This window comes from Dasypus novemcinctus, chromosome 4 (assembly GCF_030445035.2).
Source record: "Dasypus novemcinctus isolate mDasNov1 chromosome 4, mDasNov1.1.hap2, whole genome shotgun sequence".
NCBI lineage: Eukaryota > Metazoa > Chordata > Mammalia > Cingulata > Dasypodidae > Dasypus > Dasypus novemcinctus.
Window position 1 is genome coordinate 60,386,258 of NC_080676.1, and position 27,842 is coordinate 60,414,099.

Here is a 27,842-nt window from a genome sequence, read left to right on the forward strand (position 1 = left end):
CATCAGTTCTCCATGTGTGCAGTGCCACTCCTGGGCTGGCTGCACTTTTTTCGTGTGGGGCGGCTCTCCTTACTGGGCGCACTCCTTGCGTGTGGGGCTCCCCTACGCGGGGGACACCCTTGCATGGCACAGCACTGGGCCAGCTCACCACACAGGCTAGGAGGCCCTGGGTTTGAACCCTGGACCTGATATATGGTAGGCGGACGCTGTCAGTTGAGTCACGTCCACTTCCCAGAGGCTTTCTGTTCTACAACAAATTATCAATTTGTAAACAGTGTGAACGATTAGGGAGTAAGCAATAGTAACATTATTTTCATGTATAAATGGACCATTTATCTTTAAACCTATACAAATATAATTTTCATAATTAAATAAAGCATTAAAGCCATTTTTAAAAAACCTGTCACTTCTGTCATTGTGATGGGTGGAGTTCAGTTAAATGACCAGACCAAGCAGATTGGACAGACTCTGACAACATGTCTGAAAAACAGGAGCTTATCAAACCCTGTCTACTGCTCACCTCTCTGGATGGACGAGTGACCTTAATTTCATTCGGAGAATTCTAAGCTTGTACTTCGGTCCTATTACAGTTCCAGTAGAGAACACCAAGGAAATTGTTGCCACTTTATCCAGATCCTGATTAAATCTTGCAAGCAAACTCACTTGGTGGTACTTCTGAAATGTTGCAGGTTCACTGGAAGGAAGAAACAGTATTTTTATATACATTAGATTGCTAATGAAAGAAAACAGTTTTGCAGTGTACAAATTGCTGGTAAGCAAGTAGTCACTTGATCCCATAGCCTTCACTAGCCAACTTTTGTGGACAAAGTCTGTTGGATTCCAAAGGACTGCATAAACAAAGCTACTTACCCATGGATTGATGAAACCCTCTGACATTAGAGAGGTTTGCTGGTACTGACATCCTACTATATGCCAAATGGTGTCCTCATCTCTTGACACATCTCTACAAAGCCCTAAAAAGTTCTGCAGAGTGAGTATTATTATCCTCAATTTACAGACAAGGAAACAGATGCTCACGGAGATCAAGCTCACCCAGGTCACTGGGTTTATATGAGTAGCTCAGGGATTCAAACCCACTTCTAACTGAATTCAGAGTTACGGTATTACCATTAAATTGCATTGCTGGGTGCACATGTATGTTTTTTCCTCACTGATGCAGATCAGGGATAAATTTATTTACTATCTTTTTATCCAAACTAGATATTAAGTGAGAAGCTGTGCTTAGTTAGGGTTCTCTAGGGAAACAGAACCAAAAGGAGATATCTACAAATATTATGAGATCTTTACAAGAATTGCCTCACGCAACTCTGGGGATGCACAAATCCAAATTGTGAAGGGCAGACAGCAAGCTTGGAACTCTGACGAATTCTAAAGGAGAAACTGGCTGGTTGAAGTAGAAATGGAAACTCCTCTTCTGACTGCTGAAATCATCATTTCTCCTTTTAAAGCCTTCAACTGATTGAATGAGACTTCTCTCATTGTTAAAGGTATTCTCCACACTTGACTATAGCTTTAATCAGCCATACATGCAATTAACTTACTGATGACTTAAGGCCACCAAATATCCTCACAGCAACAGTCAGGCAAGTGTTGCTTAACCAAGCAAATGGACACTGTAACCTGACCAAGTTGACACATGAACTTAACCATCACAAGCATATATTCTTTCAGTCCTGCCTCTCAAGATGAACCTTCAAATAACTAAACCCCAGGTTTCAATATATTTTTCCAAGTGTGCAGAGATGTTTTCTATAGTTGGAAATCCAAATTGAGTCTAAGGTGTATCCGCTGGGGAGGTTCAACTGCATCCAGGTCTTTCTGTGTTGCTGGGAGAGTAGGCCATGGTGAATTAAGGAGTCCCCTCCTCTCCCTCTTCTCCCTAGGTCCAGGACTCCCTTGCTCTGAAAAGGAATCCTTAGTTTGGAGGTGGGATTCCCACTGGAATCATGTGTAAGTCCCATGGAGAGCAAAAGTGCTACAAGTAAAACTAATTTGAAAGGTACCCAGGTTTTGGTTTCTAAATACCATTCTCCACTAAAAGGAACCAGAGCTCTCTGGAGAAATGGTTGGTTCCAAAGTTAGGTCAGGGAAAGTATAAAATGATCCAGAAACTTTCTGCTGTGTCAGAAAGTAAGGAAGTGCTCAAAGAATGATAGAGAGGTTCAAAAAGACAAAGGAGCCAGTTTGAAGGGTTCCTAGTGGCAAAATTTGGGACCATTTGAATGAATGAATGAACAGATGATAACACCCTATTAATAAAATGAAAATCCAAGAGTCTGTATTGATAACAGTAAATAAATGAATAAATAAATGGGCACAAGAGAGCTTTTCCTAAATGTAGAATTAGAAAGATCACCATTTGGCCACCATCATGTAATGGTTAATTCAACCACGGAACATCAAAACTAATTGGAGGAAGTGGATGTGGCTCAAGCAGTTGGGCTCCCATCTACCATATAGGAGGTCCAGGGTTTGATTCCCAGGGCCTCCTGGTGAAGGCAAGATGACCTGTGTGGAGTGCTGGCCCACAGAGGAGTGCTGGCCAATGTGGAGAGCTGGTGCGGCAAGATGATGCAACAAAAAGAGATGCAGAAGAGAGACAGTAAGAGATGCAGCAGACCAGGGAGCTGAGGTGGCACAAGAGATTGAGCACCCCTCTCCCACTCCTGAAGGTCCCAGGATGGGTACCTGGTGCCACCTAAAGAGAAGACAGACATAGAACATACAGCGAATGGACACAGAAAGCAGACAGTGAGTGCAACACAATGGGGGGAGGGGGGGATAAATAAATAAATCTTTAAAAAAATAATAAAACTACTTAGTAAAAGTTTGATGAGGAATGGAATACTTACATGGTTTCAAAGTACCTCCCCACAAAATACTTATTAATTACCAAGAGAAAATAGTAACTTTGCAGGGGACAAACTTGGCAGAAACCACCTTAATCAATTAATCATCAGTGATGAGTCAAATCTAAGTTATGAGCCTCCTGTTAGAGGCACTGAGAAGAATACAGCATAACTTAAGTGGTATTTCTGCCAAAGATACATAATTACTAAATCTGATCATGAGGAAACATCAGATAAACCAAAATTGAGAGACATTCTTTAAAAAACTATTAACCTGTAATCTCCAACAGTGTCAAAGTCAAGAAAGTCAATGAAAGACTGAAGAACTATTCCAGACACTGAAAACAATAAAGAGATATTACAACCAAATGCAACCAGCACTAAATACTGAAAACGACTCCAAATGATGGACACAATTAAAAGAAAACGTTTTAAAATGCTCTGAACTAAGAAAATAAAGCTAAGAAGAAAAAAGTGAAAGCAGAAATCCAAATACATACGGGAAATATTGAAATCACCCTTGTCTGCCGTTTTCAAAACGATAACCCTGAGCTTCAATTTTCATGGCTTTGCAGGGCAATGGGACAGGAAAAAAAGTATGGGCCACTCAAGTGCGCGGCGGTGGAGATAGGGCTTGGGATTGCAGGCGGTCACTGAACAGGAGATCTCTCTGGGAAGGGTGAACTAAAAGTGAATTCAAAGTAAACACCCCTGGGGTGGGGGAGGGGTTGGTCCCGGAAAAATTTCTGGTCTCAAATCTTGGTTCTGGCACTAAGAAATTGCAAGGTAGGCTGCCCTTCATTTGGACCATCGGCTGAAATTCAAACTACCGTGGTCCAAAAAGTCTCCAATTTAGAAATTAAGGTGGTCCTAACCTGATGATTTCCCTGGAACCCGATAGTGGCTAATACAAATTCTCTCTAGAAAAACCCTACTTTTCCCAGATCCCCAAAGAATTCCCGCACATAAAGAACAAAATATAGGCACTTTCAAAACAAAAGACAAGACTTGCTAGTTTCGAGTTTTTCACCCGCAGCCGGCAGACGTGCTCGGCCAGGGGGATCCCGGCGCATTGCGCAGCGCTCCACACTCGCGGCCGTGAGCCGAACCCAGGGCGCGCCGCTCGTGCGCTCCCGCGCGCCACCGCCCGCGCGCCGCTGCCGGGTCCCCGCGGCCCGCACTGCCGCTGCAGGGAGGAGCTTCCCGGGTCCTAGTCCTGTCACAGCGGGGTGGGGTGTGCGGGCCCGGTGACTGGCAAAGACCGAGCGTCTGTGGGTTTTGAACAGGCCTAGCGAACTTCCTACCCGAGCCTCGGGCCCGCGACAGTCTCCGGGCGACCCTGAGGACTGGGGGCCTCGTAGTTGCCTCTCCGCGCCTCCTGCGAGCCGTGATGGGACTCGAATTGCCAGGAGAAACGGGGAAATGCAAAACAACGAAATTGTAAAACCTACTAAATACGCCTCAGAATTGTCGAAGAGCCTATAAATATCGCTTGAATGTTATATTAATTACAATTAAAAAAAAAAAAAAGAAGATGCGCGAACTATTGCATCCAAGCAATGTACCTGGTAAGCACTTGCCCTTGACTATCACTCTCAACCAAGTGTTCACTGCCAGATTTCAAACTGCTGAAGAGGTGCTGGAAACATCAAGACTCAGACCAAAAAAAAAGAGTAATAATTGTCCATGAAAACAAAGAGAGTAAAAGGAAGTCTACCTGTGAGTACTCCTGTTCTAGGAAAGGGGGAAATTGCTAACGTGACCTGAGCAGCTTGATTTCCTATAAAGTCCTCCAGGGGAAGAGCCGGACTATCACCCTGATGCTGCAGCAGAAGAAGAGTCATTTGCTGTGTGATGATTAGGCAATGTTCACACATTTTCTGTTTTCTGAGGGGACTCTCAAACCAGACCCCCCTGTTGCTCTGTCTGAATTACAGCCAGTAAAAACTACCAGAACAAGACCTTCAGGAAAGTGATTTTAAAAAGATGCATGGAAATGGAATACCAGAAGCAAAAATCCTCAATAAAATACTTGCTAATCTAATCCAACAACACATTAAAAGAATTATCTTGATTAAGATAAAACCCACATGGTCAAGATAATTCTTGACCATGTGGGTTTTATACCAGACATACAAGGCTGGTTCAACACAAGAAAGTCAATCAGGATAATATATCACATTAATAAATCAAAGAAGAAAAATCACATGATCTTATCAATTGATGCAGAAAAGGCATTTAACAAAATACAGTATCCTTTCTTGATAAAAATATTACAAAAATAGGAATTGAAGGAAATTTTCTCAACATGATAAAGGCCATATATGAAAAACCCACAGCTAACATTGTACTCAATGGTGAAAAACTAAAAGCTTTCCTGTTGAGATCAGAGACAAGGATGCCCACTGTAACCTCTGTTGTTCAATATAGTGCTAAAGGTTCTAGCTAGAGCAATCAGGAAAGAAAAAGAAATAAAAGGCATCCAAATTGGAAAGGAAGAATTAAAACTTTCACTATTCACAGACAATATGATTGTATATCTGGAAAGTCCCAAAAAATCTACAACAAAGCTGCTAGAGATAATAAATGATTTCAGTAGAGTGTCAGGATACAAGATCAATATGTAAAAATCAGTGGTTTCCTATAAACTAATAATGCATAATCTGAGAAGGAATTCAGGAAAAAAATTCCATTTACAATAGCAACTAAAAGAATCAAATATTTAGGAATAAACTTAACCAAGGATGCAAAGCACTTGTATTCAGAAAACTATAATGCATTGCTAACAGAAAAAAAAAAAAAAGACCTAAATACTTGGAAGAACATTCCATGCTCATGGATTGGAAGACTAAATATCATTAAGATGTCAATTCTACCCAAATCAATATACAGATTCAATGCAATCCCAATAAAAGTTCTACCAGCATTTTTTAAGCAAATGGAAAACACATTTATCAAATTTATCTGGAAAGGTAAGAGGCCCCAAATAGCCAGAAATATCTTAAAAAGGAAAAGTGAAGTTGGAGGACTCTCACTTAAAGGCTTTAAATCATATTACCTAGCTACAGTGGTAAAAACAGCATGGTATTGGCATAAAGATAGACACATAGACCAATGGAACCAAACTGATGGTTCAGAAACAGACCCTCACAGCTAAGGCCAAGTGATTTTTGACATGTCAAGCCCTCCGAGTTGGGGCAGAACAGTTTATTCAACAAATGGTGCTGGGAGAACAGGATATCCATAGCCAAAAGAAAGAAAGAACACCCCTACCTCACACCTTATACAAAAATTAACTCAAAATGGATCAAAGACCTAAATATAAAAGGAAGTACAATAAAGCTCCTAGAAGAAAATGTAGGGAAACATCTTAAAGACCCAGTGGTAGGTGGTGGATTTTTAAACCTTACACCAAAAGCATGAGCAACAAAAGAAAACATGGATAAATGGGACCTCCTCAAACTTAAACATTTCTGTGATTCAAAGGACTTCATCAAGAAGGTGAAAAGGCAGCCCACTCAAAGGGAGAAAATATTTGGAAACCACTTATCCAATAAGGGTTTGTTTTCCATTCTTTATAAAGAGATCATACAACTCAACAATAAAAGAGCAAGCAATCCAATTTAAAAATGGGCAAAAGATGTAGATAGACATTTCTCCAAAGAGGAAATACAAATGGCCAAAAAGCACATGAAAAAATGTTCCATATCACTAGCTATTAGGGAAATGCAAATTAAAACAACAATGAGATATCATATAACACCACATAGAATGGCCATTATTAAAAAACCAGACAACAATAAGTGCTGGAGAGGATGTGGAGAAATAGGAACACTCCTTCACTGTTGGTGGGAGTGTAAAATGGCGCAGCCTCTGTGGAAAACAGTTTAGTGGTTCCTCAGAAGCTATAGAACTGCCATATGATCCAGCAATTCCTCTACTAGGAATATATCCAGAAGAACTAAAAACTATGACACAAACAGACATCTGCACACCATTGTTCATAGTGGCGTTCACAATTCCCAAAAAAAGGAAACAACCCAAGTGTCCATCCACCAATGAATGGATAAACAAAATGTGGTATATACATACAATGGAATACTATGTTGCAATAAGAAGAAATGAAATTGGGACATAAGTGATAACATGGGTGAGTCTTGAAGACATGCTAAGGGAAGCAGACCACATGGAAGGTCCATGGTTCAAACCCCGGGCCTCCTTGACCAGTGTGGAGCTGGCCCATGCGCAGTGCTGATGTGCGCAAGGAGTGCCGTGCCACGCAGGGGTGTCTCCCGCGTAGGGGAGCCCCATGCTCAAGGAGTGCGCCCCATAAGGAGAGCCGCCCAGCGCGAAAGAAATTTCAGCCAGCTCAGGACTGGCGCCACACACACCAAGAGCTGACACAGCAGGATGACACAACAAAAAGAGACACAGATTCCCGTGCTGCTGACAACAGCAGAAGCGGACAAAAAGAACATGCAGCAAATGGACACAGAGAACAGACAACTGGGGCGGGGGGTGGGAAGGGGAGAGGGAAAAAAAAAAAAGACATGCTAAGTGAAGTAAGCCAGACACAAAAGGACAAATATTGCATGGTCTCATTAATATGAACTAAATACAAATAATAAACACATGGAATTAAAACCTAGAGTATAGGTTATAAGGAGATAAGAAGAGGGTTGGGAAGAACTATGGATGCTCAATGGACGTAGAAGCTTTAATTAACTTGACTGTAAAAGTGTGGAAATGGATAGAGTTGATCATAACACATTATAGTGAGTAACAACTGGTTTATAAATGGGATTGTAACTGAAAAGGTAGTCTGGGGAAGTAAATGTCAATAGAAAGAAAGCTAAAGAATAATCTAGGGACTGGGTAATACAGTGAACCCAGAGGTGGTTGGGAATTGTGGTTAGGGGTGCAGGTGCAGGGAAGTCTTTCTGTGAGCTGGAGCAGATGTACATCGCTATTTCAGGGTGATGGGAGTGTGGAGGGACATGGGAAGACTGCAGCTGGTGTGACCTGTGGACTCTGGGTGACAGCAGTGCTGTGGTATTCTTGCGTCAGTGCCAGGCTGTGCTGTGTTGATGATGGAGGTGTATGGAGGGGGTGTGCCAGGTGTATGCTGTGGACCATGATTGGTGGTAACAGTCTGATGATATTGTCTCGTGGTCTGTAACAAATGTTCCACTAGGGGATGGAGTTGTGTGGGAAATCTACACATCTGTATGATTGTTTTGCAAGTTCACAATATCTGTAACAAAAATATATTTTTAAAAAATAGTATGGGTTGGGGAAAAAATACACGAAATGTAAGATAAGGAATACAGTAGGTAGTAATATTTTGATAATGCTTTTGCATAGTTTGTAACAAATGTTTCACACCAATGCAAAGAGTTGGTGGAGGGATGATGTATGAAACCCTTGTGTGATGTTACTTATATTTATTTTGTAAGTTCTCAGTCTTTAGTATATACTTGTTTATGTGTGTTCATGTATGAATGATATACTTCAATAAAAAATTTTTTTATAAAGATGCATGGAAATGAAATGGTATTAGAAATCAATAACAGAAGTAAGTTTTGAAAATTCACAAATATATGGAAATTAAACAACACTCTCCTAAATAAACAATGGTTCAAAGGAGAAATTACAAGGGAAATTAGAAACACTTAGTTTCTGTTTAGTGAAAACAAAATTTAAAAAACACAATATACTACAGTTTATGAGAAGCAGATAAAGCAGTACTTAGAAGTCTCTAGGTTAGGAGATCTTTGTGGTTTTGCAGGTTTTCTGCATATTTGAGATTATTCAAAATAAAAATTTCAAAAAATTTTGAAGAAGAAATAAAAGAACATTGTGGACAATTTTATGCCAACTAGTGAGATAACCTAGAAATGAGCAAGTTCTTAGAAAGATAAAGAGTACGAAACTAACTCAAGAAGAAATAAAAAATTGGAACCAAACTATAACAAATAAAGATATTGAATTAGTAATCAAAAAACTCTTTCCAAAAGCTCAGGTCCAGTTGGCTTCACAGGTAAATTCTACCAAATGCTTAAAGAAGAATTAACACCACTTCTTCTCCAAAAAATAGAAGAGTAGGAAACAGTTCCCAACTGATTCTATGAGACCAGTATTATCCTGATACCTAAACCAAGTTAAGAAAAGATAACACAAGAAAAGGAAACTAAAGATCAATATCCTCCATAAATATAGATGCAAAATTCCTCAATAAAATACTAGTAAACCAAATTCCACAACATATAAAAATGATTATATGCCTTAACCAAGTGAGATTTATCCCAGGAATGCATGGTGTATTAAATTAATAAATAAAAATCATTTAATGTAACACACCATATCAACAGAATAAAGGACAAATACCTTTGTGTTGATCATCTCAGGAAACACAGAAAAAGCATTTGACAAAATCCAACATTCCTTCAAAATAAAAACACTCAACCAACTATAAATAGAAGGGGACTTCCTCAACCTGATAATAGCACCTACCAAAACAACAAAGTTAACGTCATACTTAATAGTGAAAGACTGAATGCTTTCCTCCTAAGATGAGTGTATTAGTCAGCCAAAGGGGTGCTAATGCAAAATACCAGAAATTGGTTGGTTTTTATAAAGGGTATTTATTTGAGGTAGGAGCTTATAGACACCAGGCCATAAAGCATAAGTTTCTTCCTTCACCAGTCTATTTGGAGCAAGATGGCTGCCGACATCTGCAAGGGTTCAGGCTTCCTGGGTTCCTACATTCCTGGGGCTTGCTTTTTCTCTGGGTTCAAGTTTCCTTCCTTCCTGGGGCTGGCTTCTCTTTCCTCAGCAAGCTTACTTCCTGGAGCTCCAGCTTAAGTCTTCAGCATCAAACTCCAACGTCAGAAATCCTCGCATCAAAAACTCCAACTCTGTGCTTTGCCATGCTTTTTATCTGTGATAAAGAGGGGTGGTGACTCAATGCCCTAATGACATGGCCCAATCAAAAGCCCTAATCATAACTCAGTCATGCTCAGGTACAGATCAGATTAGAAGCATAATCCAATATTTCTTTTTGGAATTCATCAGTTATATCAAACTGCTACAGTAAGGAACAAGACTTAAGATGTCTGCCCTTGCCACATCTACTCAATGTTGTACCGATTGTTCTAGCCAGGCCAGTTAAGCAAGGAAAAGAAATAAAAGGCATCTGGATTGGAAAGAAAGAAAGAAAACTATCTCTGTTTGCAGATATTATGATCTTGTATATAAAAAACCCCAAGGAATCCACTAAAAATATTAGAATTAATGAATAAGTTCAGTCAATATATTAGTCAATATATTTTAAAGTTGTATTTCTATGCACTAAAAATGAACAATCAAAATATGAAATTAAGAAAACCATTTATTTATAATAGATTTTAAAAAAAGCAATGTATTTAGGCATAAATTTAACAAAACAATAATTGTTTTTTGGAGATATCAAGCTGGGGATTTAACTTGGAACCTCATATGTGGGAAGCTGACACTCAACCACTGAGCCACATTAGCTTCCCTGAGTTGGTCCTTTTGTTTATTTTGCTTGTTGTTTGTTTGTTTTTAGGAGGCACTGGGAACTGAACCCAGGACTTTTTATGTGGAAAGCAGGCACTCAACTGCTCTTGTGGAAAGCAGGGACTCAACTGCTTGAGCTACATCTGTACCAAAAATAAATTTTAAAAAACTACATAACATGGTTGAAAGAAATAAAAGAAGTCCTAAATAAATGAAAGATTCAGTTCATGGATTGAAAGACATAATATTGTCAGGATGACAGTACTCCCTAAATTGATATACAGATTCAATACAATCCCTACCAAAATCTCAGCTGCCTTTTTTTTAAAAAAATAGAAATTGACAAGCCAACCCAAAAAATTCATTTGGAAATGCAAGAGACCTAGAATAGCCAAAACAATCTTGAAAAACAAGAACAGAGTTGGGAGATTTATACATCCCAACTTCAAAATTTACTACAAATCCACAGTATCAAGACAGAAGTATAGATGAATGGAATGGAACTAAGAACCCAGATATAAACCTTTACAATTATGATCGGTTGATTTTCAACAAGAATGTCAAGACAATTCATGGGGGAAGAATAGTCTTTTCAACAAATGGTGCCTGGACAACCATCTCATCTCTTTTTTTTTGTAATTTTCTTCTTTCTGGCATTGATTGCCACCTTCCTAGGAGCCCTTGGTAGACGCTCTTGTATACAGTGTACATCATTTTTTAAATCCTGAATTGCACACTTTAAAAGAGTGAAAGGTATATGAATTTTATCCCAAGGCAATGAATTTTAAAAGTAAATAAAAAGAAAGAAAAAAGGAAAGAAATACATCTGTGACATGGATACAGTGCTTGCTTGGGCAGCACGTATACTAAAATTGGAATGATACAGAGAAGATTAGCATAGCCTCTGCACAAGGACAACATGCAAATTCATGAAGTGTTTCACATTTTTAATTATTTTATTTTCTTATTAATTTTACTTGGTTATTTTTTTGGCTTTGTTTTTGGAGAGGTTTACACCAGAACATTACACCAGGCCCTTGATATTGACAATCGTACTTGTGAACCTTTTCTTGTGAAATTGAACCTTAGCCCAGTAATATATATTGCCTAAGAGTTACCTCCTGAAAGTCTCCTTGTTGTGCAAACGTGGCCTCTTTGTAAGCCAAACTCAGCATATAAACACACAAACACACCCCGCATGGGACATGACCCCCCAGAGATGAGACTCCCTGGCACTGAGAGATTATTACCAAGCACAGAACTAGCAATGCATCTGGAAAAAGACTTTGACCAAAAGGGGGAAATGGTAAATATCAATGAGTTTTTATGGCTAAGAGATTTCAAAGTGAGCCAGAGAGTCATTATAGAGGTTATGCTTATACACATCTCAGCAGGATCTCATTGACTGCCACATTAAACAATGCCTCAAATAGTGGGGCTCCTGAGGGCTCTAGAGACATCTAGACACTATAAGCAGACCAGACAAGCTCAGGAATTCCACACCCTGTCAGTGGGCCTTACTTTGGAATTCATGCTCCCCAGTGTAACAGAGTTAGACTCATTTATAGTTTCCCTACACATGGCTCTTCTGCCTCTTTTAGTTGAACCTATAATTAGCAGTATACTTGCTAGATATATGTCCCAGAGACTTAAATCTTTAGTCTGTTCATGTGCCAGTTGAGCCCTGAATCTCAGCAGAGTTGTAACACCTACATTCCAGTTCACTGGACTCACCCAGGACAACTAACAAAGAGATGATAATGGACAACGCCCATCCCAAGGAACAGAGTGTATCGGCAACTGCAAGCAAGATAGTTTCATCCATCTGCCCCATGGGATCTAAGCCCTCTCTCAATTAGAAACAAAGTAGGCATCACCATCCCCAAATCCTCAAGATTGGGGAATGAACAGTGGACCAAAGTAGACTTATTATTCTATTATAGACTGTGGCAGTTGGCTTTGTTTATGAATTCCAAAAATAGATATTGGATTATGTTTGTAAACTGGTCTGTACCTGGGCATGATTAAATTACGATTAGGGCTTTGATTGGGCCATGTCAGTAGGATGTTGAGTTCCCACCCCCTAGGTAGGTGGGATTCACAGAGAAAACTACACATCTGAGAAGTGAGTTGGGGTTTTAATCCTGAAACCTGGGAAGTAAACACATAGAGAAGCAGATATGTGAGGAAGGAGAGAAGGCTCAGTTGGACACAGCAGAGGCCCCATAAAGAGAGACAGGCCATTTGCCTGATAGTCTACAGATAACCTTGTGGGGAGAGCACAGCAGCTGCCCCCAAAGAGAAATGAGCCCCAGGAAGAGAGAACTCAGGAAGTTTGAACCATTGGTAGACGTCAGCAGCCATCTTGCTCCAACACCTGGCAACAGACATTGGTGAGGGAAGTAACTTATGCTTTATGACCTGGTAACTGTAAGCTCCTACCCCAAATAAATACCCTTTATAAAAGCCAACAGATTTCTGGTATTTTGCATCAGCACCCCTTTGGCTGACTGATACACAGGCTTATTATTATTCTAGCAATTGAAGAAATTTTATCACTGTTATAAAGGCAGTGGCCACCTGAGGTTCTGAGGGGAGGGAGAGGGAAGAGAGGTGAAACATGAGTACATTTTTGAGACATTTGAATTATCCTGCATGACATTGCAATGATGGATACAGGCCATTATACATTTTGTCATAACCTATAAAATTGTGCAGGGCAGAGTATAAACTGTAATGTAAGCTATACCCCATAGTTAGTAGCAATGCTTATATGTGTTCATCAACTGTAACAAATGTACCACACTACTGAAAGATGTTAATGTGGGAAATTGTGAGAGGTGGAGGAGGTTAGGTATATGTGAATACCCCATATTTTTTACGTAATATTTCTGTAATCTAAAGCTTCTTTAAAAACAATAACTGAAAAAAAAACATGGATATAGGGAGAGTAAACAGAAAAAGATAGAAAAGGGGTCATGGGGCAGATAATAACCTTGGATGTGACCCCATCTGTACCCATTGGCTGGAAAAAATCAGGTTACATGCTCTAATATAGTTCTCCTCATCTTGAGAGGTTAAAAATGTTACCTAAAATGAAAAGAAAAAAGAAGAGAAAAGAAAAATACCCATAATCTCACCATTTAGCAGAACAACCACTTGCTTTTATTTACATTTTCTTCCATTGGTGGTGACTTTTTAAAAACGTAACTGAAATAAGAATATGCATTAAAGATGTTAAGTTTGGAATCTTAATCAAGATACAAACCTCCAAATTTAGGGATTCCTACTTGGAAGAAATTCACATGGAAACCACAAACTTAGAAGACATATGTAGGGAAAGCGGGCTTGGCCCAATGGATAGGACATCTGTCAACCACATGGGAGGTCCGCAGTTCAAACCCCGGGCCTCCTTGACCCGTGTGGAGCTGGCCCATGCGCAGTGCTGATGTACGCAAGGAGTGCCCTGCCACGCAGGGGTGCCCCCCGCGTATAGGGGAACCCCACATGCAAGGAGTGCTCCCTGTAAGGAGAGCCGCCCAGCGTGAAAAAAAGTGCAGCCTGCCCAGGAATGGTGACGCACACACGGAGAGCTGACGCAGCAAGATGACGCAACAAAAAGAAACACAGATTCCCGTGCCGCTGACAACAACAGAAGCAGACAAAAGAACACGCAGCAAATGGACACAGAGAACAGACAACTGGGGGGGGGGAAGGAGGGAAGGGGAGAGAAATAAATAAAAATGTCTTTTAAAAAAATAATAAATAAAAGATCCTTTAAAAAAAAAAAAAGAAGACATATGTAAAGTAAATCCATAACCAATTATTGGCACGAACCCTCAACCTCTACTAGGTGAAAACTCCTCATTACGTAACTGCACAAAGTCCGTGCTGTTTCTTAGTCTCCAGGTGAGGTCTCCAATCCAGTTTCCTAACTGAAGGTCACAGCCCATGAACTGCCTGAGGCTGGTACCTAAAGAAGCACCCCTGACAGGGCCCTCACAGGGAATGCTGCCCCACCTCAGGCTCGGAAGCACTGACACTGAAAGAGTTCTCTGAATCAGATCAGTGGAGACCCTAGAAATAAACAGTGAGAAACCACACTCCATTCAAGAGCTAGTATAATGGGGTGGGAGGTTCTGATTTCACCTGGTTCACACTGACATCCGCATCATCTTGGCCAAATCACTTGATCTCCCTGAGCCTCAGTTTCCTCATATATACAGTAGGGATGATAATATTATCTCACAGTGTTTTAGTGATAATTGCATGAGTTGATGTGTGTTAAGTGCTTAATAATAGCCTTAACCAAAGGCTGTTATTATGATCCAAGGATGCATTTTAAAATGTCACTTTCAAACCATCCACCCACTCTTCTGTATTCATCTATACAGTAAACCCATGTCTAGTGCCAATTTCAGATGACATTCTACTTAGTCCTCTATAGGTGAGGCAAAGAAACAACCCAAGTGCCTAATAAAGGACAGAACCCAAGAAATGCTTCCTGGGTAAACGAATAAGGTGAGCCTCAAATTCCTTTGCTTAAAGTGTGTTTTTTTCTTTTTCCTAATTATAAAAGTAATAGATGCAGGAAGCAGATGTGGCTCAAGTGATAGGGCTTCTGCCTACCATACAGGAGGACTGGGATTCAATCCCTGGGCCTTCTGGTGAAAAAGAAGAAAAGAAAGTGTGCCTGCATGGCAAGCACGTGCCCTTGTGGTGAGCCAAGTGCCTGCATGGTGAGCTGAGGGCCCATGCGGCAAGCCAGCGCGCGTACAAGTGAGTCACACAGCAGGGTGATGATGCAACAAAAGAGAGATGAAGGGGAGAGTCAAGGCGAAGAGCAGCAGAGACTTGGACCTGAGGTGGTGCAGCTGACAAGGAACATCTCTCCACATCAAATCCTGGTGAATCCTAGAGGAGAAAAAGTGAAGAGGAGAAGACAAAAAGAAATAGATGCAGAAGATCACACAGTGAATGAACACAGTGAAAAACAGCAGGGCAGGGGGAGGGGAAGGGGAAAAATAAATAAATCTTTAAAAAAAAGTAATAGATGTAAAATTTATTGATTGAAAAATGTTTAAATTTAAGAAGATATCATTAACCATTGAAAATTGAAAAGTAAGTGGAAGTTGGAAAAAAGCAGTCATAGTACCCGACCAAGGGTATTTCTAAATATTTATCAATGAAAATAACAAGTTTTGTGTGTGTATGTGTGTATAATGAACCCATAAAAGAAACAAAACATTTATGTGGGGGATTGGGTGCCTCTGAGGATGGTATTGGGGGAAAGGGGCAAGGACTTGCACTTTTATGTTACATACTCCTTTTGTGTGTATGTGTGTGGTACATTTGGTTTTTGTGGGTTTTTTTTTTTTTTGGTCTTTTTTTTCATGTTACATTCAAAAAATTACTTACTCCTTTATTGCTTAAATCCTTTGTATCAAGCATGGATGACTTTTGTAATTAAACATTTAATCAAAGGAAGGCAGGGAGGGAAGGAAAGTGAATGGGAGGGAGAAAAGAAAGAAGGAAGGAAGGGAGGGAGGGAAGTGAAGGAAAGAAAACCCTTAAAGAGCTTGCAGGGTCAAAAGCCAGGAAAAGGAACCAAGCAATGTATCCCCTCGTATCTTTGTAGAACAAGGGAAAGTACAGACCTGTAAATAAGAAAAGTTATATATTTGGGATTCAATTTCACAGAGCAAAAAGGGAAATGGTAAACTGCAAACTATCCCAACCCAACTTACTGATCGATTTTGGATTCTGTGATGTTTCCATCTTTGTCTCTCAATTTGATTGTAATGGACCCTCTTCTTACATTCTTGTTCCAAGTTATAATATCCACAAAGTAATGATATACTAGAAAACAGGGAGAGGACATGGTGAGAAAAAGGTACTTCCAAATGCTCCCCTGAAGGGTCAATTCCTAATAACTGGGTCTCATTTTCTCTTCCTCTCTTGCTTCTCTGCAAAGATCTGGGGCAGATTAATATTCCCTTCCCTTTTACTGGGTGAAGATGGCATGAGTGATAGCAGAGTTCAATGGTATTCAAGCATCATGTTCAGGCACACAGTAGAATCAATGTTTCTAGCTTATTGACGAGTCTCCTGGACTACTGCTGAGTATAGCTGGTCCACTCAATCCCTGCCCATTTTAAACCAATTGGGTGGCCATGTGAAGACCCTCCATGGCTGACAAGGTCCTCTGCAATCTGGGTCCTGCTCACCAGCCTGCCTGGCCTTCCACACCTCTTCCCAGTCATGCTAAATCACCTGCACTTCCTGCACTGCCAACTTTCTCTCACTCCTGGGCCTTTCCCCTGCCTGGGACACTCTAACTCTCGTCCCCTTTGCCAACGCATCCTTTGAGTTTTGACTTAGTGCTACGTCCTCCAGGAGGAAGTAGTGTTGGCAGTCAAGCCCCTTAGTCCCTGACCCTGGGTCTGAGGTAGGTCTCCCTTCTTGGAGTTCTGGTCATGCTTAGCCCCCTCCCATCATTATTCAGCATATACTTTACTGTATTTTCAAAATGCCAAAAAGAATGATAATTTTAAAAACTGGCAAATATGTGGGGACAGTAATACAAATATTGCTCGAATACCATCTTGTGAGGTTGAAAGAAAAACAACAAAAAAGCTAAAGCTAAAATATATGACAACTATATCTTGGAGAGGTAATTTTACCTCTCTGTAATTCCAGCACTGGCACCTTGAAGGCACCAAATAAATTCTTAGTGAATAAACTAGAGGACATGATGTCTTCAGAGAACTATCTTCCTCCCTAGTCTTTGCACCTCAAGGTCAAGGATGCTTTGGGGAGATGGGAATCCCATCATTGTAGTCAGATCCCCTATCTCTTCATCAGACTTTCAGGGAAGGGGGAAGAGGAGATGACAATCCCATGAAGGAAAAAGGTCAGCTCTGGAGTGACCATTTCATGGCCCATTATTGCTTAGGGGCTTCCCCCATGTAGATCAGGCAGATGGCAAAATCCTGGACTGTGATACATGGCTCCAAAGTGACCGGCAACCTCTTCTCTAAGGATTGCTCCCAAGAAACGTGAACAGGGGAAGAAGATTGCAAGACATACATCTGCCCAGGAAAATTCCTAGTGTTTGCAGGACATATAATCCTCTGCCAGCCCCATTTAGCTCCCATCTGGAATACCCAACCTCTCAATGTCTTCAGAAGGTCTGCATGGTTGCTTTGGAGCTGGAACTGACCCTTAGATGTGACCGATATCTGATTTTTCCTAACCCCAATCTCATGTCTCTTGGGAATTAAGCCAGTTTTCTGGAAGATTTTAGTGATTAGATGGCCCTCCAGGGAAGCCAACAACTATGATCTATTGAGATTATATTCCCCACAAGCCAGAAGATAGGCATTATTATCTCCATTTTATCAATCAGGACCTTGAGACTCAGAGAGGCGAAATGACTTAACCAAGGCCACACAGCTATTATGTGGTAGAATCAGGATTCAACCCAGGTCCATCTAGCTCCAAAGCGCATGCTTCACCACAGCTCTCATTTGCAAGAAGTTGCCAGGAAGCAGACACATTCCCAAAGTAAAAAAGCTGGGCAAAACCAACCAACCACATTCACCACTCACTGCAGTATGGTTTCTCCTCAGCTGTGTCAAAGAATGCTTTAGTCATAGGAGGATCTTTCTCTCTTACATAATCTTTCCAGTTATCAGCATAATAACCTATAAAATAAGTTGGAAAACTGTAATTTTAACATGTATTACATAAATGTGAAAGCAATTGTGGAGCTAACGAGAACAGTGAGTTTAACTGCAGCCATCACCCCTGAGACAGCTGGCCCTGCCTCCCTCACAGCCCTCCTCCACAGTGAGGGGCCACCAGGCCACCAGGGCAGGTGGCCCCCAGCACCTCCCACATCTTGCTGGCTGACTGTACCCACTGGTGCTTGCCAAAGGACCCCACAGGATTGCTTTTTTCCCTTCCTACTGATATTAGAGATAAGAGAGAACACCCAGCTCCTGTTCTCCATTGCAGGGGTAGAAATGTGGGGGTGGGGAAGCAGACTTGGCCCAATGGATAGGGCATCCGCCTACCACATGGGAGGTCCGTGGTTCAAACCCCGGGCCCCCTTGACCCATGTGGAGCTGGCCCATGCACAGTGCTGATGCGCGCAAGGAGTGCCCTGCCATGCAGGGGTGTCCCCCGTGTAGGGGAGCCCCACGCACAAGGAGTGTGCCCCATAGGGAGAGCCGCCCAGCGTGAAAGAAAGTGAAGCCTGCCCCGGAATGGCACCGCCCACACAGAGAAGTGACGCAGCAAGATAACACAACAAAACTAGACACAGATTCCCGGTGCTCCTGGTAAGAATAGAAGCAGTCACAGAAGAACACACAGTGAATGGACACAGAGAGCAGACAACTGTTGGGGGGGTAGGGAAGAAATAAGAAAAAAATAAATCTTAAAAAAATAAATAAGTGTGGGGGTGGCACACATTTGTATGCTCTAAAAATAGTGCTGCTGTTTTTTGGGTAAAACTATCATTTTCTAAATTATAACAGACTCAGGTTTATACCTAAAATACCATGAGTTTTGCAAAGCATTGTGCTTTCTTGAAGAGCTATAGGTGAGCCCCTAAACTGCCGAGAACCTGGACTTGCCATGTGACTATGTCACCAAGGCGGCGAATGCCATCCTTCATATCTGTGCCTGCAGGAAATGTGGTTGGGCACAGTCCAGTGGGGCCTCTCCCTCTTCTCTGTCCCCACCCCCAGAGAATGGCCTCCAGATTGATTTAATATGTCTGGGGTGGGCCTCAGGCATCAGTAGTCTTTACAAGCTCCCCAGGAGATTCAAATACGCAATCATTAGTCTAGAGGACACTCTAATGTTAACATGATTTCCTTTTGGGAATCACTGGAAAATTCTCATGACCATCCAGTTTTCAAAGTCCTCAGTACTTAGACTATTCTACTAACCCTTAGCAACCATCCAAGCAGCCTTCCCAACATCTCTTACCACACGCCAAGCCCCATACACTCACACCAGCCAGAGCGTGGAATTAGAGCATTTACAGACATGGCTTTCTGGAAGGGAACCACTCTGCAAGGCTCAAGGCGGCAGCAGGGTCTCCGGCTCACTGTGGACCCTCCCCAGCAGACAGGCTGTATGTAGAGGCGCTGTTTTCATGGAAGCAGGCTATGCAAGGTAGTAACGCTCTGACCTTGGAAACTCTTAGGGAAACGTCATTGTAGTGCTGGAATAGAGTATCCAGGGAGGTTGCACTGCCTTTGGGGTGGAATGCTATAATGATTGCTCTCTAACACTGTTTATTAATAGGAGATGCCAGGGTAGTTCACGAAGAAACTGAGTAGCAAAAGCTGACTAGATAGATCTTTCTTCAAACATACAATATCCAGGTCCATTTTTATACAGTGAAATGGTGCTGAGATTCTGACCACAAATGAGCTCTTTGGTCAACAGAAAGAGAAATTCCTTGTGGGCCTTACCCAGAAGCGGACAAGGCACTTTTTGTGGTGTGCCGCAGCTGATACACTTGCCGTTCCTATAGTCCCGGTAGGATTCACAGGGGTACGCAGTGATAGCACAGTTCTCTCTCAGCGAGGAAAGGTACAGGTACACAGACCTCTGGTGGTCACATTTAAAATACTGCATTCCTTGGTTGTAAGAGGAAGGATTAAAAGAATAGAGCATTTGAAGCATTTAATAATAGTACACCACATATTTTACAAAACACACACACACATACAGACTCATTTTAATGTGTCTACGACATGCACTGCTTCAAATGCTAACCCCATCAGTGTTCTTGATTCATCCAGTCCTTGTAAAGGCCTTGACTGTTCGTTTAGCAGATGTGGCATCTTTCATTGCCATCCAGTGTGTCTGATTCCCAGATCACCCACATCATAATCATGCTTGTTTAAATAAAGACTTCAGATCCAGAGATTTTTTTATTCACTACATCTGAGGGGGCTCAGGACCTAGCATTTTAACAAATGCTCACCACCATGTGATTCTGAAGCACATAAAAGTTTGGAAACCCTTGATCTAATTATTTTAAAGGTTATGTTTCTTTTTTATTTAAGTGAGATTATAGAAAAAGGCAACTTGCTTTTTTCTGTTAAAAACATACCTTAGTGATCTCTTTAAATTTACCAAAAACCTGGAATAGGTAATTCATTCCCATGATGTGGGAGCCAGCCTCCAAGAGGGCCCTCACTGACTCCCACCTTCTTGTATTTATATCCTTGTAAAGTCCCCTCCCTCTCTGTACCAGGGATGGCCTGTGTGATCAATGGAATATGGCAAAAATGATGGTATACCACTTTTGAGATTAGGTTATAGAAAACACTGCAGCTTCTGTCTCAGTCTGTTGCTCTGTCTCTGGATTCCTTGCTCTTGGAGAAGCCAGTTGCAATATCCAGAGCAGACCATAGAGAGGTACACAGGGAGGATAACTGAGACCTCAGGCCAGTGGCCACACGAGTGCACCATCTTGGAAACGGACCCTCCAGCCCCAGTCAAGCTTTCAGATGATACAGCCTTCACCAACATCTCGCCCTGGTCTAATTTTTCAAGGCCACTTCACAGTCTGGGTGGTGATGTATCTACTGGTCAGTTTAGCAGTTACCTGTGGGGTGATTATATCTCAGTCAAAGAGCTAACTCTTCCTGGGGCATGGATTTTGGGGGGAACACAGAAATCTTTATCACCAGAGCAAAACACAACCATTAATTAAAACCTCTCTATTATGTTTTTTAAAGTGATATGTTGCATAAAGGGAGATTGAAAGAAACACAAATACCTAGTTTTAATCATGTAACTCATGGATCTGCCACATTTCTATCACAGAAAATTTCAAACAGACACAAAAGTTGAGAAAATGAAATATAAACAACTCTCATGTATATATCACTACCTGCTCCAATAATTACCAACATTCTACTGTTCTTATTTCATCTACCCCCAAGCTTTGTGGTTTTTAAAATATCTAGATATTTCTCTGTTAAATATCGCCATTAGATCTTATCAAGTTCTTACTATCTTCTATCTTAAGTAGAGGAACTCTGACTCTATTTGTACCTTGTTCACTGCCTTAGCTCCAGATCCTAGAACAATGCCAGACACATAGCAGATTACTAATAAATATTTGCTGAATGAATGAATAAATTCAAACCCTAGCCAGTTCAGCTGTATGCCGAAACCCCTCTGCCTTTCTTCTGCTCAGGGCTTTAACTGGAAGCCTGGTCCCTACGCACTTCCTCAGTCTGTAACTGTTCAGCACTAATAATCTCAGTGACTGCCCAAAGTCCAAAGAGATGGAGAGAGAGTTTGTGATTCCTGCCACATTTTCATCTATGTCAAACAGGGCCTGGAACAGAACAGAGTCCAGGCAGACAGGCAACCGAGCCAGACGCAGGGAACCATTGCCAACTGCAGGCAGTCACTAAAAAATACAACTGCCAGTGGCTCCCAAATGATATTTCTGGACTGGTGCTGATTTGTAACAAAGTTTTCACTGGTCTGCAGCAAAATGAGAAAAACATGGATGAAAGAGTGAGTTTTCCATTAAGCTATGTATATTTAATTTAAAGCTATGCCTGTTCTGGGTGTATGTCTTTTCTTTTGTATGTGTATGTGTGTGTGTTAAAATGTCCTTTTCAAAATGAAATTATGGTAGGACAACAAACAAATTTTTGTGGTTTTAAATTTTTTTTCTTTCTTGGTAAATTAAGTACCCCAAATTTGTTTTCAAATAGTTTTAAAACAGAAATCTATAAATTTTAGAACTATTAGAATAGACCAACCAGGAACACTAGTGTGATGATAATTAAATAGTAATCACATATTAATAGCATCCTACATAACAGGTGCTTTCTGTAAAATATTGTTAACCCTCACAATCACACATGCAGGTATATTACCCTCATTTTACAGATGAGCAAACTGAGGCTCAGAGAAGCTAAGGACTCATGCTAATAATACACAGTAAAACATGGCTTGAGTCTAGGTTGTGTGACACCAAAACCTGTGCCGTTGCTCTACCCTAGCTGTTCTCAAAGTGTGGTCTACAAACCACCATGAGCAGTATCACCTACGAACGTGTTAAAAATACAGATTCTCATGCCCTGCCCCTGAGCTGGGGACTGGGAAGATGTCGTAATCTATGATATATCAAGGCCTCCATGAGATCCTCCATGTTGAAATCTGGAACCACTGCTAGGCTGCAGAATGGAGGATGATGGGAGTATTGTGTGTGTGCATGTGTATGTGTGTTGATAACAACACACTTAAAGTTTACCGAGAAGAAGCGAGTCTTGGAGACACATGAACTGGGCTACAAGATGAATTCACCCTGGATCTTATCAGAAACCCACATGCAGGTGTGTAGTGAGGAGGCTTCTGTGTGGAGAGTAGAGAGCTTGAGACGCTCACCACCATGCTGAGGAGGAAAAAGATCAGACCAGCAGACTTACAGGAGTAAATGGATTCAAAATTTTCTGAGGAGGAAGACCAAATGGAAAAATGGGAGTTCCTAGACTGCAGACTGTCCTGTCAGCATCTCATGCCTGGAAGGGGCCTCTGGTGCAAGCAGGAACCGAAGGGCAGCAGCTCCATGGAAAAGTGCAACTCTGAGGACGCGGCCCCTCCAAATGAGTGCGGACTGTTTAAGGAGGCCAGTGCGTACGAGGTCAGCTAGAATTGGTGTCAATTCTCCCTTCGTTCTTGAGGTGAGATTTGAAGTCAGAAAAACAGATAAAATATTTAAAGAAGAAAGGAATGTGAAGAAAAATCAGAAGGCCTGTGACTGTACCTGAGAGTCAGAGAAGGAGGAGGTCATTGAAGACTTAAGAGGGACTAGTCAAAGAGGGCCATCTCCTGCCACAGAAGACCATCATTAATCTTTGAAATCTTTTTAATAATTAGATTCCTTTGCATGGATGTACCATAATTCATTTAATAATTTTCCTATTTTGGGACATTTAGGTTATTTCTAAAACTTTATATTTCTCTAGGGGAGATTCCCAGATGTGGAATTTCTTGGTCAAAGACATACCTTTTAAACAAAGAATAGTTCATAATAGCTTTTAGTTATTTACTTATGGTTTTTCAAAGTTATACATTTGACTTACAATTTTTAATGTATATTTTATAGTATAACTTCCATCTTCTCGGGAAATTTTGTTTTCTATTAAAAAAACTACTCTGGGTAGAATAATACCAGATTTATAAAATATGCCATATTTTACAAAATATAAAGTATCTGCACTTACCTCCAAATATTGTTTGGGGGCAACCAGGTTGATCCAATCCTCCATTTGGGTAAAAGTCTATGTTTCCTAATGGTTCTTTATAGCCCAGTGCTAAAAGGGAACACACTATGCTTTCACAGTGCTTTGAACTTTTCATTTCTCATAGCTCATTTACCTGGAGGATGTAGGCAGGGATTGTATTATCATTACTCCAGTTATGCCTACCTAAATGCTTTGCCCAAAGTTACCTAGCTAGTTAGCAGCAATAAAGCAATGCTTTTCAAATATACCATGAAGATGGTAATGGATTCATTTCCGATATTTCCAAAAACTTAAAGGAGTCTGGTCACTCATTCATTGCAAGGCTGACAGGACATGTTTCTTTATTTTTTACTGGAATCCAGCCTGAACCTTTTATTGCATTTCTATAAGTATTTAATAAGAAATAGGAAAAATGAATTTTTACTTAAATAAAATGTACTTACTAGGCAAAATCTTTTAGAAATTTGGGGTCCATAAGGGTAAACAGACAGGAAACAGTTCTAGAAAATGGAACCTCAAAAAAAGTATGGATAGGGGAAGCAGATGTGGCTCAAGTGATTGAGCTCCTGCCCACCACATGGAGGTCCCAGGTTCCGTTTCTGGTGCCTCATTGAGAAGGTGAGCTGGCATAACAGGCAGGTGCAGTGAGCTGATGCAACAAGATGACGCAACAAGAAGACACAACAAGAAGACAAAGAGGAAAGACAATGAGAGACACAACAAACCAGAGACCTGAGGTAGATCAAGCAATTGACTGCCTCGGTTCCCAGTGCCTCCTAAAGAGAAGATGAGCAGACACAGAAAGCACACGGCTAAATGGACACAGACAGTAGACAGCAACTGCAAACAACAAGGTGGGGGTGGGGGGCAATAAATAAAAATAAACCTTTTTTTAAAAGTATGGATATATTTTACAACCTCTTCATTTCTTTGACCATGTGACACCAAAATAATTAGTAAAATTCTTGATTAAAAAAGATCATTTATATACACACACATATACATATGTGTGTGTTTGTGTATACCACATCATGGTAACAGCGATTACATACTGAGAGTATTATTAGGTGTTTTACACACCTTCTCATTTTCACAATGTCTGCAAAGTGGCCAAAAGTAAGTTCAGATGAAGAAACTCACAAATGAAGATACTGAGGCCTACAGGAGTTTAGGAGCTAACAGTATACCACTAGAAAGAGCAAAACTTGATTTGCCTGTCTACAAAACTTAGACTCTTTCCTTCCAAATTCACTTTCTCTCTAAGAATAAAAAATAAATTGTTCAATTCCATCCAGCATGAAAATAGCATTGTGAGGAGTGGATGCGGCTCCAGTGGTTGAACACCTACTACCTGCATGGAAGGCCCTGGGTCTGGTCTCAGGTGCCTCCTAAAGACAAATAAACAAAAAAACAAACAACAAGCAAACAAATGAAAAAAAAAAACAACAACTCCGGGGAGGCAATGTGGCTCAGTGGTTGAGCGCCAGCTTCCCACATAGGCGGCCCCAAGTTCAATCCCTGGCCCTGGTACCTCAAAAAAAAGGCCTTGTGATTCTGCATTTAAGTAATATAATTACTTACATTACTGCATTAAGTAAAGTCTGCATTTAAGACCCCATTGTAGGAATGCAACTGTTTCACAGGGAGTATTCTAAGGCAAACAGTTGCTGAACCACACCACACCAGAGTACCCATGATAGGTGTTCAAGTGTTTTCCAGGTGGTTGTATCAGAAAGAGGACACATGGTTACATTGCTGTGCTGTCCCCTCAGGCCTCCCCAAGTTGCTATTCCAGCTTTCCTCCCAGACATCTGGATAGGTAGACCCAACCTTGAACATCACCTCAAACCTCGTAACCTATTCCTAAGCCAAAATAGGAAACCACACTGTGAAAGTTAGGAAAGGCCAGGAACATCACGGAAAGCAGAAGAGCTGTAGGAGGGCCAGAATTTCTCTGTGTGGAGAGACACATGCTTGAACATATCTCATTAAAACAGATAATGAGAACGGAAGGACAAAGCTAGGAAGTCAAGCACACAAACCTTTTGGCACAGGTGAAAACATTTATCCACATGGTGTGCAAATCAACGTGTCCTGATTGGACACAATGATCACTTTAAAAATAAGAACAGATCATGGGAAAATCTCCCCCAGTTCAGAAAGAAAACCTGGGTGCATTAAACCAGCTTCCCTTCAATAATTCTGTGAACCTGGAACCCTGCCCGGTAGGGAGAGGGAATCTGGAGGAGCCTGCTGGCCCTGCGTGAGGACGCCCCGGGGGTACACAAGGACAGGCACGTTACCATCCGTGTCGGAATGGATGACGTCCACGAACTGCGCGTCCCCGGGATCTAATCTGTCCTGGGGAGGTTTCCCGTTGAATAAAGGCCCTGCAGGGTCGAGACCTGGAAGGAAAACAGACTTGGCTTGGCAGCCCCACGCCGTGCGTCACCCCCAGCCGGGCTTTTGATCCCTCCCCACGGGGATGGCTCACACACAGGCAGGCTGCAGGGCAGCCTCGGGGGGCAGCTCTCGCCTTCCCATCCCTCTTTGTCAAGACTCCCATCCACAGCTCTGCAGTCTTTTCCCACAGTGACATGCCTACCCTGGCAGTGCCCCCTAAGAGGCACATCGAGACCCCACCGGGAGCATATCTAGTGCAGAGCTTAGCCGCAGGGAGTGCACAGGTACCGGAGCAGGATAGAGAGCAGACATAAACCTCAGGGAAGAGACCCCAAGGGTCATAGAAGAGAAAAAGCAGGTGCTAAACTCATCTTTATCCCATTGCAGATGGTCCAGAATCTCACTCGACCCTTCCTTCTTTTTTTTAAATAAAACTCCTTTGTGCTCATTTTGCACTTTATGGTTTCAAGTTTTATTCATACAGACTAGCTCATTTGAGCCTCATCACAAGCCTATAAGGGAAGCAGGGCAGCTATTACTAGTCCCAGTCTTGACCAGAGCCGCAAGCCTCTCGACGCAGCCTCCTCTGCAGCTGAGCTCTTGGTTTCAGGGCACTGACTTTGGCAAGCTCAGCAGGAAAGGGCAAAACTCACGAGGCGGGCCAGATATAGAGTGGCTGTCAACCCCTGCAGAATCAACCCACCCCGTAAACGCCTGACCCGATCTTATCCTTGGTCCATGTGAGCTTTGTGCTCCTCACCAACAATATGAAACAGCTGGAAAGACAGTGAGTGGCTCCGGTGATGTTATAACCACCAAACAACTGTTGGAAAGTAAAAACAAAAATGAAAAGCCAGAGGCTCAAAATGATCTTGGCTAGCTGGAATGAGGAAGTTTTCGAATGTCATTTTAGATGGCATCTCCCAAGCCCTGGTTTCACACGTATGAGAGAAAGCCTCTTTGTCTTGACTTTCCTGCTTCTAGCTCTCCACTTCTCCTCTCCTGAGGCTCGTTTGCCTCCTTGGGGGCATTTTTTTATCCACTTCCTTTCCTCTTTCTCCTTTTACTCCAGGTCTTTCTTCCTCTTCTGTCTACTCCCAACTGAAACTGATGTGTGAGGAGGTGGATCAACACCCAGTGCCCAAGCCCACAGGATATTCTTGACACAACAGGAGAAACGCGAAACTTTGGAAAGAATCTGCCAGGTTAGCCTCTCCCTCCCCATACTCCTGCCAAAGAAAATTAATGGTGAGAGCCCCAGTTTATAGCAGGCTTCAGAAACATGGCCGATAAATCGACTTCCTATATAATGTCCCACCCAGGGCAACCTTGAGAGCACTGAAGGTGCTACTTAATAATTACACGAGGACAAAAGGCACAAACCAGGACTGTCACAGGTAAACTTGTATGATTTCCTTAGTGATAAGCTGTAGCAAAGGATCAATTTACAATATCAACCAAAAATTATATTTAAGCTGCACTGAAAAGCTGCATACTGTATGTGGACATTGGAGTCAGGCATGGAGCCCCAATTCTAGTACTAGCCAGCTGTGTGATCTTAGGCACGCTACTCTTTTTCCCCGCATTTCAGTTTCCTTAAGAAAATAGAGCTAAATTAATACCTGCTTCAGGAGGTTTATAAAAGGACTCCTAAATATGAATCCCAAAAATTCTAAGATTAGTATGGAATAAAAATAAAATGGACAAATGGAGCTCCCCTTTGTCACTC

At 41.6% G+C, this 27,842-nt stretch overlaps 1 protein-coding gene and 1 non-coding gene across 4 annotated transcripts in view; one reads left to right on the plus strand and one right to left on the minus strand.

Moving 5' to 3' along the window:
* LIPH (lipase H) overlaps positions 1 to 27,842 on the minus strand; it is a 61,903-nt gene that overhangs the window by 2,801 nt on the left and 31,260 nt on the right. The window contains exons 4-9 of one of the 3 annotated variants that reach the window (XM_004473729.5): positions 26,014 to 26,115; positions 23,690 to 23,779; positions 19,901 to 20,068; positions 18,020 to 18,115; positions 16,157 to 16,268; positions 521 to 694 (exon numbers count right to left, since the gene is read on the minus strand). In XM_004473729.5, the coding sequence (XP_004473786.2) occupies positions 521 to 694; positions 16,157 to 16,268; positions 18,020 to 18,115; positions 19,901 to 20,068; positions 23,690 to 23,779; positions 26,014 to 26,115 (742 nt within the window). The remainder of the gene's footprint in view (positions 1 to 520; positions 695 to 16,156; positions 16,269 to 18,019; positions 18,116 to 19,900; positions 20,069 to 23,689; positions 23,780 to 26,013; positions 26,116 to 27,842) is intronic. The other 2 variants (XM_058295493.2, XM_023583199.3) reach the window with 2 other exon arrangements.
* Positions 11,252 to 11,358, plus strand: LOC111759214 (U6 spliceosomal RNA). Its single transcript, XR_002793285.2, has one exon. It is a non-coding gene; the product is annotated as a U6 spliceosomal RNA (small nuclear RNA).